Consider the following 12,388-nt stretch of genomic DNA (forward strand, 5'->3'; position numbering starts at 1 on the left):
TAATCTCAAGTCGGCTCAAGCTAATTTACTTTTCCCCGTGTGTGTCTCCCTTGTCTTTAGTTGAAAGTGGGGACTGACTAGTGCTTATTTGCCCCCTTCCCTATCCAGGGCCAAGTGGTAAAGAAATATATGGCTTAGGTTCCTGTGCGGCAATTAGTGAGGAACCAATATAGGGACGATAGGGGAGTCAGGGTGGTATCAGATCAGCCTAGGAGGTCTCCACTCAACCTTACCCTAGCGTCTGGGCTCCCTTGAGCTCTTCCCTTCGTGTTGCACTTGTCTTTTCCACACCTTGCGTGACATTATCACCGGGTGTGCACATTCTGGAAAAAAAAAAAACTAACACTTGGGTTTATTTGTGCGGTGTTTTTTTTTTTTTTTTCCAGGCGTGGTGTTTTTTTGCTTTTTTTCCCTTGGTATAGTTTCTGTTGCAGACCAGTTCCGAGGTGAGGTTCAGAAACAGCATCAGCGTCTACTGGTCGCTAATGTGGGGGTCTCTGCAGGTAGGCCTGTCCAGCTTGAACCCAAGGTTGCCCTCCCGGACAGGTTTTCAGGAGGTAGGGACACGTTTTTTTGTGTTCAAGGAGGGCTGCAAACTTTACCTTAAACTTCGTCCTTACTCCTCCAGAAGTGAGGAGCAACCAGTGGGAATTGTGATCTCACTGCTGCAGAGAGATCCGCAATCCTGGGCTTTTTCTTTACCACAGGATTCAGTTTGTCTATAGTCTGTGGAGGTTTTTTTGGGGGCCCTGGCCCTCATATATATGATGAACCTGATTGAGTCGCCTTGGCTGAGTCTAGGCTACATCGCCTTCAGCAGGGGAATCGGTCAGTGGAGACGTACAGTTCTGAATTCCGTAGATGGGCAATGGATTCTAAATGGAATGAGTCAGCCCTTAGAAGACAATTTTGTGAGGGTCTTACTGAAATGTTGAAAGATGCTTTGGCAGTATATGAAACCCAAGTCCTTGGAGGCTGCCATGTCGTTGGCTATATGGATAGATAAACGCCTTCAGGATAGGCGGGTGAAACCACCTTCTCCGGGCCCTTCTTGTCAGGGTTATGTACCTCTGCCAGAGAAGCGGTCTGGCGGTGAACTAGTACTGGGGAAGGTGGAGGAACCCATGCAGAACGAGGTGCCTCTGCATCATACATTTCCCCGGAGATTTGCAAGAAAAAAGGCGTATGTTTTTTCTGTGGGGAAAATGGGACATTTTATCAGGGCCTGTCCTTCAATTCCTAAGCAAAAGGAAACTATTAACCCTTGGTAGTCTGGAGTTGGATAAGCAAGGGGTGCATTTATCACCAACCTGCAGTTCCCGGTTTGTCCTGACCGCAGAGGTGGTACTAGAGAGCAAAACCGAGAAAATTTCTTTGCTTGTTGACAGTGGAGCTGGAGTCAGCATGGGTGATGTTGAGTTTGTGAAAACTCAAGGTCTTGCTTGCCAGAAACATGACCGAAAGTATGTGATTTGCATATATGCGGCCACGTGCCGACTAGATGAGTGTGGCCTCGCTCAATGCAAGTGTATTGACAGAGGCCGGATACAGTTTAATCGGAACGTGGTTGGAAAAATTTAAATTACATATTTGCAGTAACATGACCGATAGCTCCCAGAGAATCCTCACAGTGTGCAGTGTGTGCGATATGAAGAAGCACAAATCTGGAGTTACATAGAGTGACTGCAAGACTGTAGTTTAAAACTGGACAATCCCTTTAATTGAAAGGCTTAAAGAAGAGCAAATGAACTTTTTGGCAATGCATACTGGCATTATGTTTATAGAAGAGGAAATGATAACTACAATGAAAAATGCATCCTACCTATAGTGAAACATGGTGGAGGATCCATAATTTTACATGGCTACTTTCCTGTCCTTGGGATTGGAGATCTTAGATGTGTTACACGGACAATGATATCTGAAGAGTATCATAGCAATTTAGTGTAATGTGTGCTCCCAAGTTTAAAAAAAACTTGGCTTGAGTCTAACAAAATGGGTCCTACAACAGAATCTATTTTTTCCTTCTCTATCATTCTTGTGGACTTTTGAAAGAGTGTACTGTTTAAAACTGGTTGATTGGCAAGGAGTCATAATCTCAATCGAAGTGAAAATCTTTGGAGAGTTGAGGCCACTACTAGGAAAAGGACTCCCAGCAGATCAATGCAAAAAGCTCACAGATGGCTATAAAAGATGTTAGGAGGTTGTCATTGTTGCCCAAGATTGTACAGCCAACAATTAGGGAAGGGCGTCTAATCCCATCCATGTCATTAACTATGCTTCTTTTTTTTTTTTTTTTTTTCTTTTTTTTTTTAAATGACTGCATATATGGCGACAGGTGAATCTTTGTGCTGAATGTATTGGGACATGCTGACATGCTATTGGATATTCTATAATGGTTCATATCCACTTATTCCAGAAAATATTGGGGTTTTTAACAACAAACACTAAAAGGTGCGGATAACGTTGACTACAACTCTACATCTTCTCCACCATAAGAGCCTCGCGTGACCTTTGTGCAGCCAGAGGCCATTCTCATGCTCGCTTCACAATTAATTTCTTGATAACACAAAACAGCAATTTACACTTGAGCTACTCCGAGGAAACATTTCCAAATGTCGTCGCCAAGGAAACACCGCATCAAACATGACTCAAAGCATGGTATGTTTAGCAGATAATGATAAATGGCCTTTGTGAAGAGTTTTTCAGCCTCCCCAGGATATTGAAACTAGTGAAAAGCTTTCCCCTTGTCTATAAATATTTTCTATGCTGGAATAAAGTGATCAATATCACTACACAATGGGAAAGCCATCAAGTAGATAAATTCAAGGATCCCAGCTCCCGGTAAGTGGTCTTAAAAACAACATTAATCAATTTCAATTTTCCCTGTGTACGAAAAATCGAGGAAATGAAGAAAACCATGGACATACCCAAAGGCAGATGTGCACTTAGAGATACTTATACTAAAGAGGACCTGTCAGCAGGACAAAAGTCAACAGTTTAGATTGGTTTTTATTCTCGCTGCCTCCTGAGAATTGTTTCTTCGTTTTTTAAAATCCACCATACAGTTCCAGAGATACAAGTCTTCTATTTGGTGCTGGTTTTTATGGCATTTACCAATGGGGCTTGGTTCTTAGTGGGAAAATGCACAGCAGCATAAAGAAAAGCCTCCAGAGAATCCTGCGAGCCACAGATACTTGGTAAAGTGCAAAAAAATTAGCAAAAAAAAAAACACACAAAAACAAAAAACCTGGTGGTACGTCCTCGAAGTTTGATAGATTTGGGGAGATAACCATCAACTGAACAATCTTAGATCTGTTTTACTGCTGTTATAGTAAGTGCACCAGCCTTCAATTATTAGGACCCAGATAACCCCAGTAAGACTGACATTATGAACATATCTGCATTCAGTTCCAGTGGAAAACGTACCGCTTTTGATGAGATTATTGGCTTCTGCATCTTCTAGATGAACATCAGAAAACGAAGCGTCTGGCGACTGCAGCCTCTTCTGTTCCTCCTTTAGACTTTGTGCAATTTGCTGTGTATATAAAACTACTTTAAAATGCAAAAATCGGAAATGAAGCATTTATCACAATTGACTAGATTTGATATAACAAATTGCTTTTCTGAACATGTAACCATATATAAATGTAGTCATCGTTAGGCTCTTCAGATGTCTACATTTCGGGTAATGCTACATGGCGACTTGTGGCTATGCAACATAAAATCACAAAGACGTGCTTGTTAAAAACAAAATTTTGGATTGCCAAAGTAAAATCTTTTTCTCGGACCCTTCATTCGGGGACACAGGAGACATGGGTGTATGCTGCTACCATTAGGAGGCTAACATTAGGCAGAAAAAAAAAAAACTCCTCCCCAGCAGGCTACACACACCGACTGGAACCACTCTAATCTATTAGTGATAAAGCAGTAGGAAGGAGAAACAGAAATAACATTAAACTTTAACCAACAATGGCACAACAATGGTGCTGTGGCTGAAGGCTGAGAAAAAATATTTAACACGAGTACCCAAAATCTTGTTTTCTCAATCGAATTCATTGGGGGACACGGGAAACCATGGGACACCCTAAATATAGAGGCTTGATGGCGAACCGCCCAGGAAGCCCCCACTGCAAGTGTAAAGTGAGAAGTGACACCAAGCGGTCGGGGGAAGTCTATTCTTCACTCAGTACGCTTCCAGGATGGTAGAACGAATCCACCAGGCAATGGAAGACTTAGGGGGGGTTGAAAACCTCTATGAGGACACTGAGGAAACACAAAGAGAATCTGAACGTCTGAAAGATGCTTTCCTGGAAAAGTAGAGACTCAGTGCTCTGACAAGGTCCAGTTTGTGTAGAGACTGCCCTAGAGGATGTGCGGGAGACAGACAGAAGGAAGGAAGGACGATGTCCTCATTCATAGAATGTTGGAGTTGGAAGGGACCTCCAGGGTTATCGTGTCCAACCCCCTGCTCAGTGCAGGATTCATTAAATCATCTCAGACAGATGTCTGTCCAGCTTCTGTTTGAAGATTTCCATCCAAGGAGAACTCACCACCTCTCGTGGCAGCCTGTTCCACTCAATCACCCTCACTGTCAAAAAGGTTTTCTAATATCTAATCTCTATCTTCTCCCCTTCAGTTTCATCCCATTGCTTCTAGTCTTTCTTTGTGCAAATGAGAATAAAGCTAATCCCTCTACAATGTGACATCCCTTCAGATATTTGTAGACAGCTAGTAAGTCTCCTCTCAGTCTTCTCTTTTGCAAGCTAAACATTCCCAAATCCTCTAACAGTTCCTCACAGGACATTGTTTGCTGACCGGTCACCATCCTGGTAGCGCTTCTCTGAACTTGCTCCAGTTTTTCAATGTCTTTTTTAAAATGTGGTGCTCAGAACTGAACACGGTATTCCAGATGAGGTCTGACCAAAGAGGAATAGAGGGGGATACTTACTTCCCATGATCTAGTCTGTATACTTCTAGTAATGCAATCTAGAATTGTGTTTGCCTTTTTTGCTGCTGCATCACACACTTGACTCATGAGATGAAAGGAAGAAACCACCTAAGGAGGAAAGGATGGAACCAGACGTAGGACAACACAGGAAAAGGTGAATGAAAGGAAAGAGCAGCAAGTTCGGAGACACGTCTGATGGAGGGGATCGGTAGAAGAAATGAAACCTTCCAGGAAAGTAGGGAGAGAGGAATATCCCAAATGAGTTCAAAGGGTGAACCATGAAGAACAGACAGGACCAAATTGACATCCAACAGCTCTAGGGGAGGCTGATAGGGAGGGACAGAGTGAGCAACTTCCTGCAGAAAAATCTTGATTTGGGAGCAAGAGGTCAAGTTGGGAGACCTGACCCTTTAGAAAGCAAGAGACGGGCCAGAATCTAGGTATGACTGCAGGAAAGCCAGGAAGGAGGGAAGAAAAAGTGACAGTGGCGCAACCTGATTGGTCTCAACATAAAAAAAGACTTTCCAACTGCGATTGTATATGCAGGAGGAAGACTGTTTTCTCACTTTCATCATGGTCTGAATAACCTGGTCAGAGAAACCTGCGGCTTTCAATATTGTGGCTTTATCAGCCATGCCATTACACGGAGAGACTAAGAATTCTGGTGGAAGAGGGGACCCTGGGAAAGTAGGTCTGGACGATCAGGGAGCCTCCAGGGAACGTCTGCGAGAAAATTGATTAACGCCGCATACCAGGCTCTTCTGGACCAGTATGGAGGATATCAAAAGACTGACGGTCACGTCTAAACAGAAAGACAAATCTGAACAGGTGCAAGCTAAGAGAGCCGCTATATGTAACTAACAAATTAAAGTTGCACTCTGAAACGCTTTAATTTGTTAGTGACATATAGCGTGGCTCTCTTAGCTTGCACCTGTTCATATTTGTCTTTCTGTTTACAAGTGACGGTTAGTCTTTTGATATTTGTAATACACACCTTTTGACTAAGCATTCCACCCATCAGCCTATGACCGTTTTAAATAGAGCTTGATCCCACCTGCCCATATAATTGTAGGCTTTCAGCCCAGGAGAGGTATCATGTTAGGTCATTGTCCCAACAAGGGTGTACGCCTTCTCGCTGGCTGTTTGGCACACATGAATATGCTAATTTATGCGCCAAGTACCTTCATTTTTTAACTTATTTTCTCCAGCAGTAATGCAATTCCAATTTGATATGGTCGATGTTTGCATACTATAGCGTTTCAGAGTGCAGCTTTAATTTGTTGGAGCGACTTCAGTCTTGATCTTCTTGAGAAGCTTGGGAGTTAGAGGGACGGATCAGGGAAGCTGAACTGAGCCCAGTATATAGCCAGAGCATCAAAACTGATCGTTAGGGGATCGCTAGACCTGGACATGAACTGTGGAATCTTGTTGTTCATTCTGGAAGCCATCAAGTTGACGTCGGGAGTGCACCACAGGTGACAAATCTGGGAGAAGACAGTCAGATTTAGAGACCATTCGCCTGTGGAAAATCAGTGGACCAGTTGTCCACCCCGGTGTACTGCGGAGAAAGCAGGGACGTTCTGTTCTGACCAAACCAGGATATCTCGGATATGATTGGTCACAGCCGTGTTCTGCCATGGTGGTTGATGGATGCTATGGTTGTGGCATTATTGTATGGATGCGGAAGGGACAGCCAATCATGAGGTACTGCCAATGAAGGAGGGCCAGGTAAATGGCTCTGATCTCCAGAAGGTTGATAGGAAGAGAGGATTCTTGGTCCTTCCAGCAGCCCTGGGCCGTGAGATCCTGGAAGATAGTGCTCCACCCAGGAGACTGGCATCTGTCATCACGACCTTCAACCGAATCGGGAGAAATGATCTCCCGTGACGGATGAGGGCAGAGGAACTTCACCAAGTCAGGGATTGTCTTACCTGAGGGGGGTGAACAATGGGTCATTCCAGGGATGCGATCGACCTGTCCCAATGAGAAAGAACAGTTAGCTGAAGAGTACTGGGGGTGACCTGAGCAAATGGAACTGCTTCCATTGCCGTCACCATTGTGCCCAACACACTCATGCAGAGCCAAAAAGAGCAGTCTTCCTGAGAGACTGAATCCCGAAAAGAAGGGTCGACACTTTTTTCTTGGGAAGAAAGACGATTGCGTGAACAGTGTTGAAATCTACACCTAGGAATACTATGCGTTGGGTCAGGATCAGAGACTACTTCAATATGTTGATGATCCAGCCGAGACAGGACAAGATGTCGAGAGTAAGGTGAAGACTTTTGCAACAGACCAGGTAAGATGGTGCCTTGATCAGAATGTCATCCAGATAAGAGATAGATATAATCCCTCTGGTGTTGAGTACTACTAAGGTTATGGCTGCAGTCATGGCTATAAAGACCCTGGGAGCAGTGGCTAGGCCAAAAGGAAGGACAGTAAACTTGTAATTGGAGTCCTAAACAGCGAACCGGAGGAATCTTTGGTGACCTGAAAAGATAGGAATGTGACCGTAAGTGTCCTGGATGTCTACTGAGCAAAGGAACTCCCAGGGTTCCATAGGAGCCATTACAGAGTGGAGACATTCCATCCTGAAGTGATGCAGATAGAAAAGACTGTTCAGACGTTTGGGGACCAGAATGGAACGAACGAATCCATCCTTCTTCGGAACTACAAAAAGGTTTGAATAGTAACCTGAAAAACACTCTGGCACAAGAATGGGAACGATGGCGCTCGATTGGCGCAGGGAGATGATGGCTTTGAAAACCCCAGAAGCTAGGGAGTTTTTCTTTGGTGGTTGAGACATGAAAAAATAGTTTTGAGGGAGAGAAGAAAATTATTTTTTTGAAACCAGAGGAAATTACCTCTCTCAGGTGTCATCAACCACAGAAAGCCAAGCATCCCAAAAAAGAAGACGCCTGCCCACCCTGAAAGAAACTCCAGGTGGTGGTGACCCATTATGCGGAGGAGAAAGTATTGGAGCTGGTTCAGGAAGACCTGTGTTGTTGACCGGGGGAAAATCAGGAAGCAGCTGGTTTGAAAGAGGGCCTTTTCCTCCCTTGTTGTGCAGGGGCCTTTTCCTGACAGTCGAGACCTCCGGAAACTGACGAAAGGAATGAAAGTATGGGGTATGCAGTCTGGGCTTTTGCTGGGGAAGCGAGGTGCTCTTTCCCCCTATAGCATCAGAAATTATCTGATCAAACTTAGACATGAAAAGGCGCAGGCCCTGAAAGAGAAGGTTGGTAAGGGGACTTTTTAGCCACGATGTTGCTGAATACCAGAGAAGCACATCCAGCAGCACCGAGGGAAGTGGAGAGAAGACATTTTCCTGCATGGGCAATCTGATTTTCCAGATCGGCTAATTAGTCAGGGGAGCCCCAGAGATGATACCCTGACGGAAGAGCTTAGCCCAAGGGAAGACAGCCTTAGACACCCAGGTGGCAGCAAAGGATGGACAGAGTGCCGCCCCCAGAGCCTCAAAAATTGTTTTAGCCAAAGACTCAACATGCCTTTCAGTGGGCCCTATCAGGGAGAGAGAGAGAGAATCGTGATAGAAAATACTCAAGACATCAATAATCGCAATGCAGTAGAGCAAGATTGCGATCTTAAGTTTCACAGCCACAAGTTGCCCTAGCTTTAATAGGGTTGTCCACTACTTGGGACAACACCTTCTGTATCCCTATGTTTTCCCCTAGTAAAATAAAACTTACTCCCGTCCAGTGCCGGCCCCATTCCAGTTGTGTAAGTTCTGGCTCTCATAATGACATGCGATCCACTGAAAAGGCGCCGGCAACGGAGGCGAGTAAAGGTCTTTATTTTTCTGCGGGGAAACAGAGATTTAGAAGGGGTTGTCCAACTAGAGGACAAGCCATTTAAAAAGATCTATCAGCCTTTTACACATTAACCCTTAATGGCCATGATTCTTCAACTATATATATTCTCAAACATATATTTGTATGGTCGTGACCTCCTGTGTGTCACTTTTACTAGTACTAGTCTGTATAAGGTGTCTGAGACATGGCATACCTCCATCATCTCCAGTTTGTCAGGATACGCAAGATCACCAGGAGCAGGCTTATAGCCTAGGATATCAGTCTGAATGTATATGTGAGTCCGGTAGACCAGCCTTTCCTGTACGTCTTCTAGCATCTGCTTTACCACAGCAGCAAAGGCACCAAGCTGGTCAACTACATACAGGACATAAAGAGGGAAAAGAACAAACAATTATCACTATAAAAATAGCCATAGTGACGGTGTAATAAGATACCTGAGGGTTAATGACTGGTGCCCTACTGTAGATCCCCAACTCCCACTGCTCATTTAGCCACTAACTCAACTGGTTTTGCTTTGAGTGCAATTTTTGTACCATATGAGTAAATTGCATCAGGTAAAAAGGTGGATATTTTATGCTATGCAAATAAAATGCTAAACTTAAAGTTTGTCCATACAGACTGGATAAATACCCTGAAAAGGGGTTGTCCCATAAACACAGCTAGAGTTGGTGCAAATCGATTCCCAGTACCTGGTCCATCAGCCGCATCAGTAATCTGTTGTCGCTGGACAGGAGCGGACTGAAAACCGCCTCTTACTCAATATCATCTGCGGGTAGTCTTATCTTTTTATTAGTCAGCCAGGAGCGATGTCACATGTACGTCATAATGCAATGATAACAGCTTCAGGCCAGCTAATTAAGAGAAGACCTGGGGATGCAGTTAGGATAGGAGATGGTTCTCAAGTCTCACGTCCAATGGCTGCATGGTCGATGTACTGGGTCTTGGGAATGGTTTAGCACCAACTCTAACAACTTATCCACAGGTGATCGATGTATGATCGCTGAGGATCAGACCACTTGGACAGCCATCCTATTGATCACAAGCACAAAGGAAATTAGTGGTGGTAGTGAGCATGTGCGACCAATGCTTCATTCACTGTCTACAAACGTGATGTCTGCACATGCTCACTGCTGCTTCACTTACTCAGGGTCCCCGTATCTGAGCGGGTCTAGGCAGGGTCTAAGATTCCCCAATGCACATACATGAAAAATATGGTTTTTGGGACAACTATAGTTTGTAAAATAGTTAAAGCTGCTGACTTCCCATTAATGAAGCAAAAATTACGCGCAAGCCTTACCATTATTTTGCACATGATCTTCAAGCATCTCAATTTTTAATATTCCACAAAGTTCAGAGAGCGTTTCTAAGTGAACAACATGGATGATGAGCGGCCTTAACACATCATATAGCGAAAGACACAACTTCTCCAAAAGTTCACTGTAGTAAAAAAAAAAAAAAGTTGTAACATAAGAACATAAAAAAAACATGTCCAGTTTTAGAGGAGAGGTCTAGTAACCTGAAGGCTGCAAGTATATGTTCAGAGTTATACAAAGTCTCAGGCAAAGCAAAAATAAAAAATATCCCATGTAAAAGGAACCAGTGTTCTGGACAAGATCCCCTTATATTAGAACATGTGTGATGTTATCACGGCTTAAAACATGACCCATAACATCGGCCCCCTGAACTGTCAAAAATGTATGTCATGTGAACATACTATTTATTCTTCATTTTAAAGGAACATCTGCCACCAGATGACTCAATAAAGACTGTACACATTGTTAAATAAAGGGCAGACCTGATGAGAGGTGTGCTACTTATAAAATCCCTATCAGGATGGCTGCATAGCACTTTCCAATTTTTCCCTGCCGGATATTAAAATGAGTATTATACGAGACCACCTATAACTCCTTTGCACCCAAGAAATTACCCCCTAAACAAGTGTTCGAGTTTTTTTTATTTCTAAGCAATCCACTATATGACAAACAGCCAGGCCTTCAAGTCGATAACATTTTGCAGATAGAAGTCCTTTACTCTTTTCCATGCACCTCCCCTACCCTTTTTCGACATCTGCACCGGATGCTGGAGGACCAGAGGAAATAATATATACAGTGGGTACGGAAAGTATTCAGACCCCTTTACATTTTTCACTCTTTGTTTCATTGCAGCCATTTGGTAAATTCTAAAAAGTTCATTTTTTTCTCATTAAAGTACACTCTGCACCCCATCTTGACTGAAAAAAAACAGAAATGTAGACATTTTTTGCAAATTTATTTAAAAAGAAAAACTGAAATATCACATGGTCATAAGTATTCAGACCCTTTGCTCAGTGTTGAGTAGGAGCACCCTTTTGAGCTAGTACAGCCATGAGTCTTCTTGGGAATGATGCAACAAGTTTTTCACACCTGGATTTGGGGATCCTCTGCCATTCTTCCTTGCAGATCCTCTCCAGTTCCGTCAGGTTGGATGGTGAACATTGGTGGACAGCCATTTTCAGGTCTCTCCCGAGATGCTCAATTGGGTTTAGGTCAGGTCTCTGGCTGGGCCAGTGAAGAATGGTCACAGAGTTGTTCTGAAGCCACTCCTTTGTTATTTTAGCTGTGTGCTTAGGGTCATTGTCTTGTTGGAAGGTGAACCTTCGGCCAAGTTTGAGGTCCAGAGCACTCTGGAAGAGGTTTTCATCCAGGATATTTTTGTACTTGGCCGCATTCATGTTTCCTTCAATTGCAAATAGTCGTCCTGTCCCAGCAGCAGAAAAACACCCCCATAGCATGATGCTGCCACCACCATGTTTCACAATTGGGATTGTATTGGGCAGGTGATGAGCAGTGCCTGGTTTTCTCCACACATACCACTTAGAACTTTTTGGTGATAATTCTATCTTCGTCTCATCAGACCAGAGAATCTTATTTCTCATAGTCTGGGAGTCCTTCATGTGTTTTTGAGCAAACTATGCGGGCTTTCATATGTCTTGCACCGAAGAGAGGCTTCCGTCGGGCCACTCTGCCATAAAGGCCCGACTGGTGGAGGGCTGCAGTGATAGTTGACTTTGTGGAACTTTCTCCCATCTCCCTACTGCATCTCTGGAGCTCAGCCACAGTGATCTTGGGGTTCTTCTTTACCTCTCTCATCAAGGCTCTTCTCCCACGATTGCTCAGTTTGGCTGGACGGCCAGGTCTAGGAAGACTTCTGGTGGTCCCAAACTTCTTCCATTTAAGGATTATGGAGGCCAATGTGCTCTTACGAACCTTGAGTAATTCAGAAATTATTTTGGAACCTTGGCCAGATCTGTGCCTTGCCACAATTCTGTCTCTGAGCTCCTTGGGCAGTTCCTTTGAGCTCATGATTCTCATTTGGTCTGACATGCACTGTGAGGTCTTATATATACACAGGTGTGTGCCTTTCCAAATCAAGTCCTATCAGTTTAATTAAACACAGCTGAACTCCAATGAAGGAGTAGAAGCATCTCAAGGAGGATCACAAGGAAATGGACAGCATGTGACTTAAATATGAGTGTCTGAGCAAAGGGTCTAAATATTCTCACCATGTGATATTTCAGTATTTCTTTAATAAATTTGCAAAAATTTCTACATTTCTGTTTTTTTTCAGTCAA

The 12,388-nt window shown here is 43.7% G+C and overlaps 1 protein-coding gene across 1 annotated transcript in view; it reads right to left on the bottom strand.

The window, feature by feature from the left end:
- Positions 1-12,388, bottom strand: part of COG3 (component of oligomeric golgi complex 3) — an 81,817-nt gene that overhangs the window by 44,541 nt on the left and 24,888 nt on the right. Inside the window, exons 12-14 of the mRNA XM_073663855.1 lie at positions 10,076-10,215; positions 8,972-9,132; positions 3,427-3,535 (exon numbers count right to left, since the gene is read on the bottom strand). Coding sequence (XP_073519956.1) covers positions 3,427-3,535; positions 8,972-9,132; positions 10,076-10,215 — 410 coding nt within the window. The remainder of the gene's footprint in view (positions 1-3,426; positions 3,536-8,971; positions 9,133-10,075; positions 10,216-12,388) is intronic.

This window comes from Phyllobates terribilis, unplaced genomic scaffold (assembly GCF_046119375.1).
Source record: "Phyllobates terribilis strain yellow unplaced genomic scaffold, ASM4611937v1 Scaffold_2__4_contigs__length_985480577, whole genome shotgun sequence".
NCBI classification, from domain to species: domain Eukaryota; kingdom Metazoa; phylum Chordata; class Amphibia; order Anura; family Dendrobatidae; genus Phyllobates; species Phyllobates terribilis.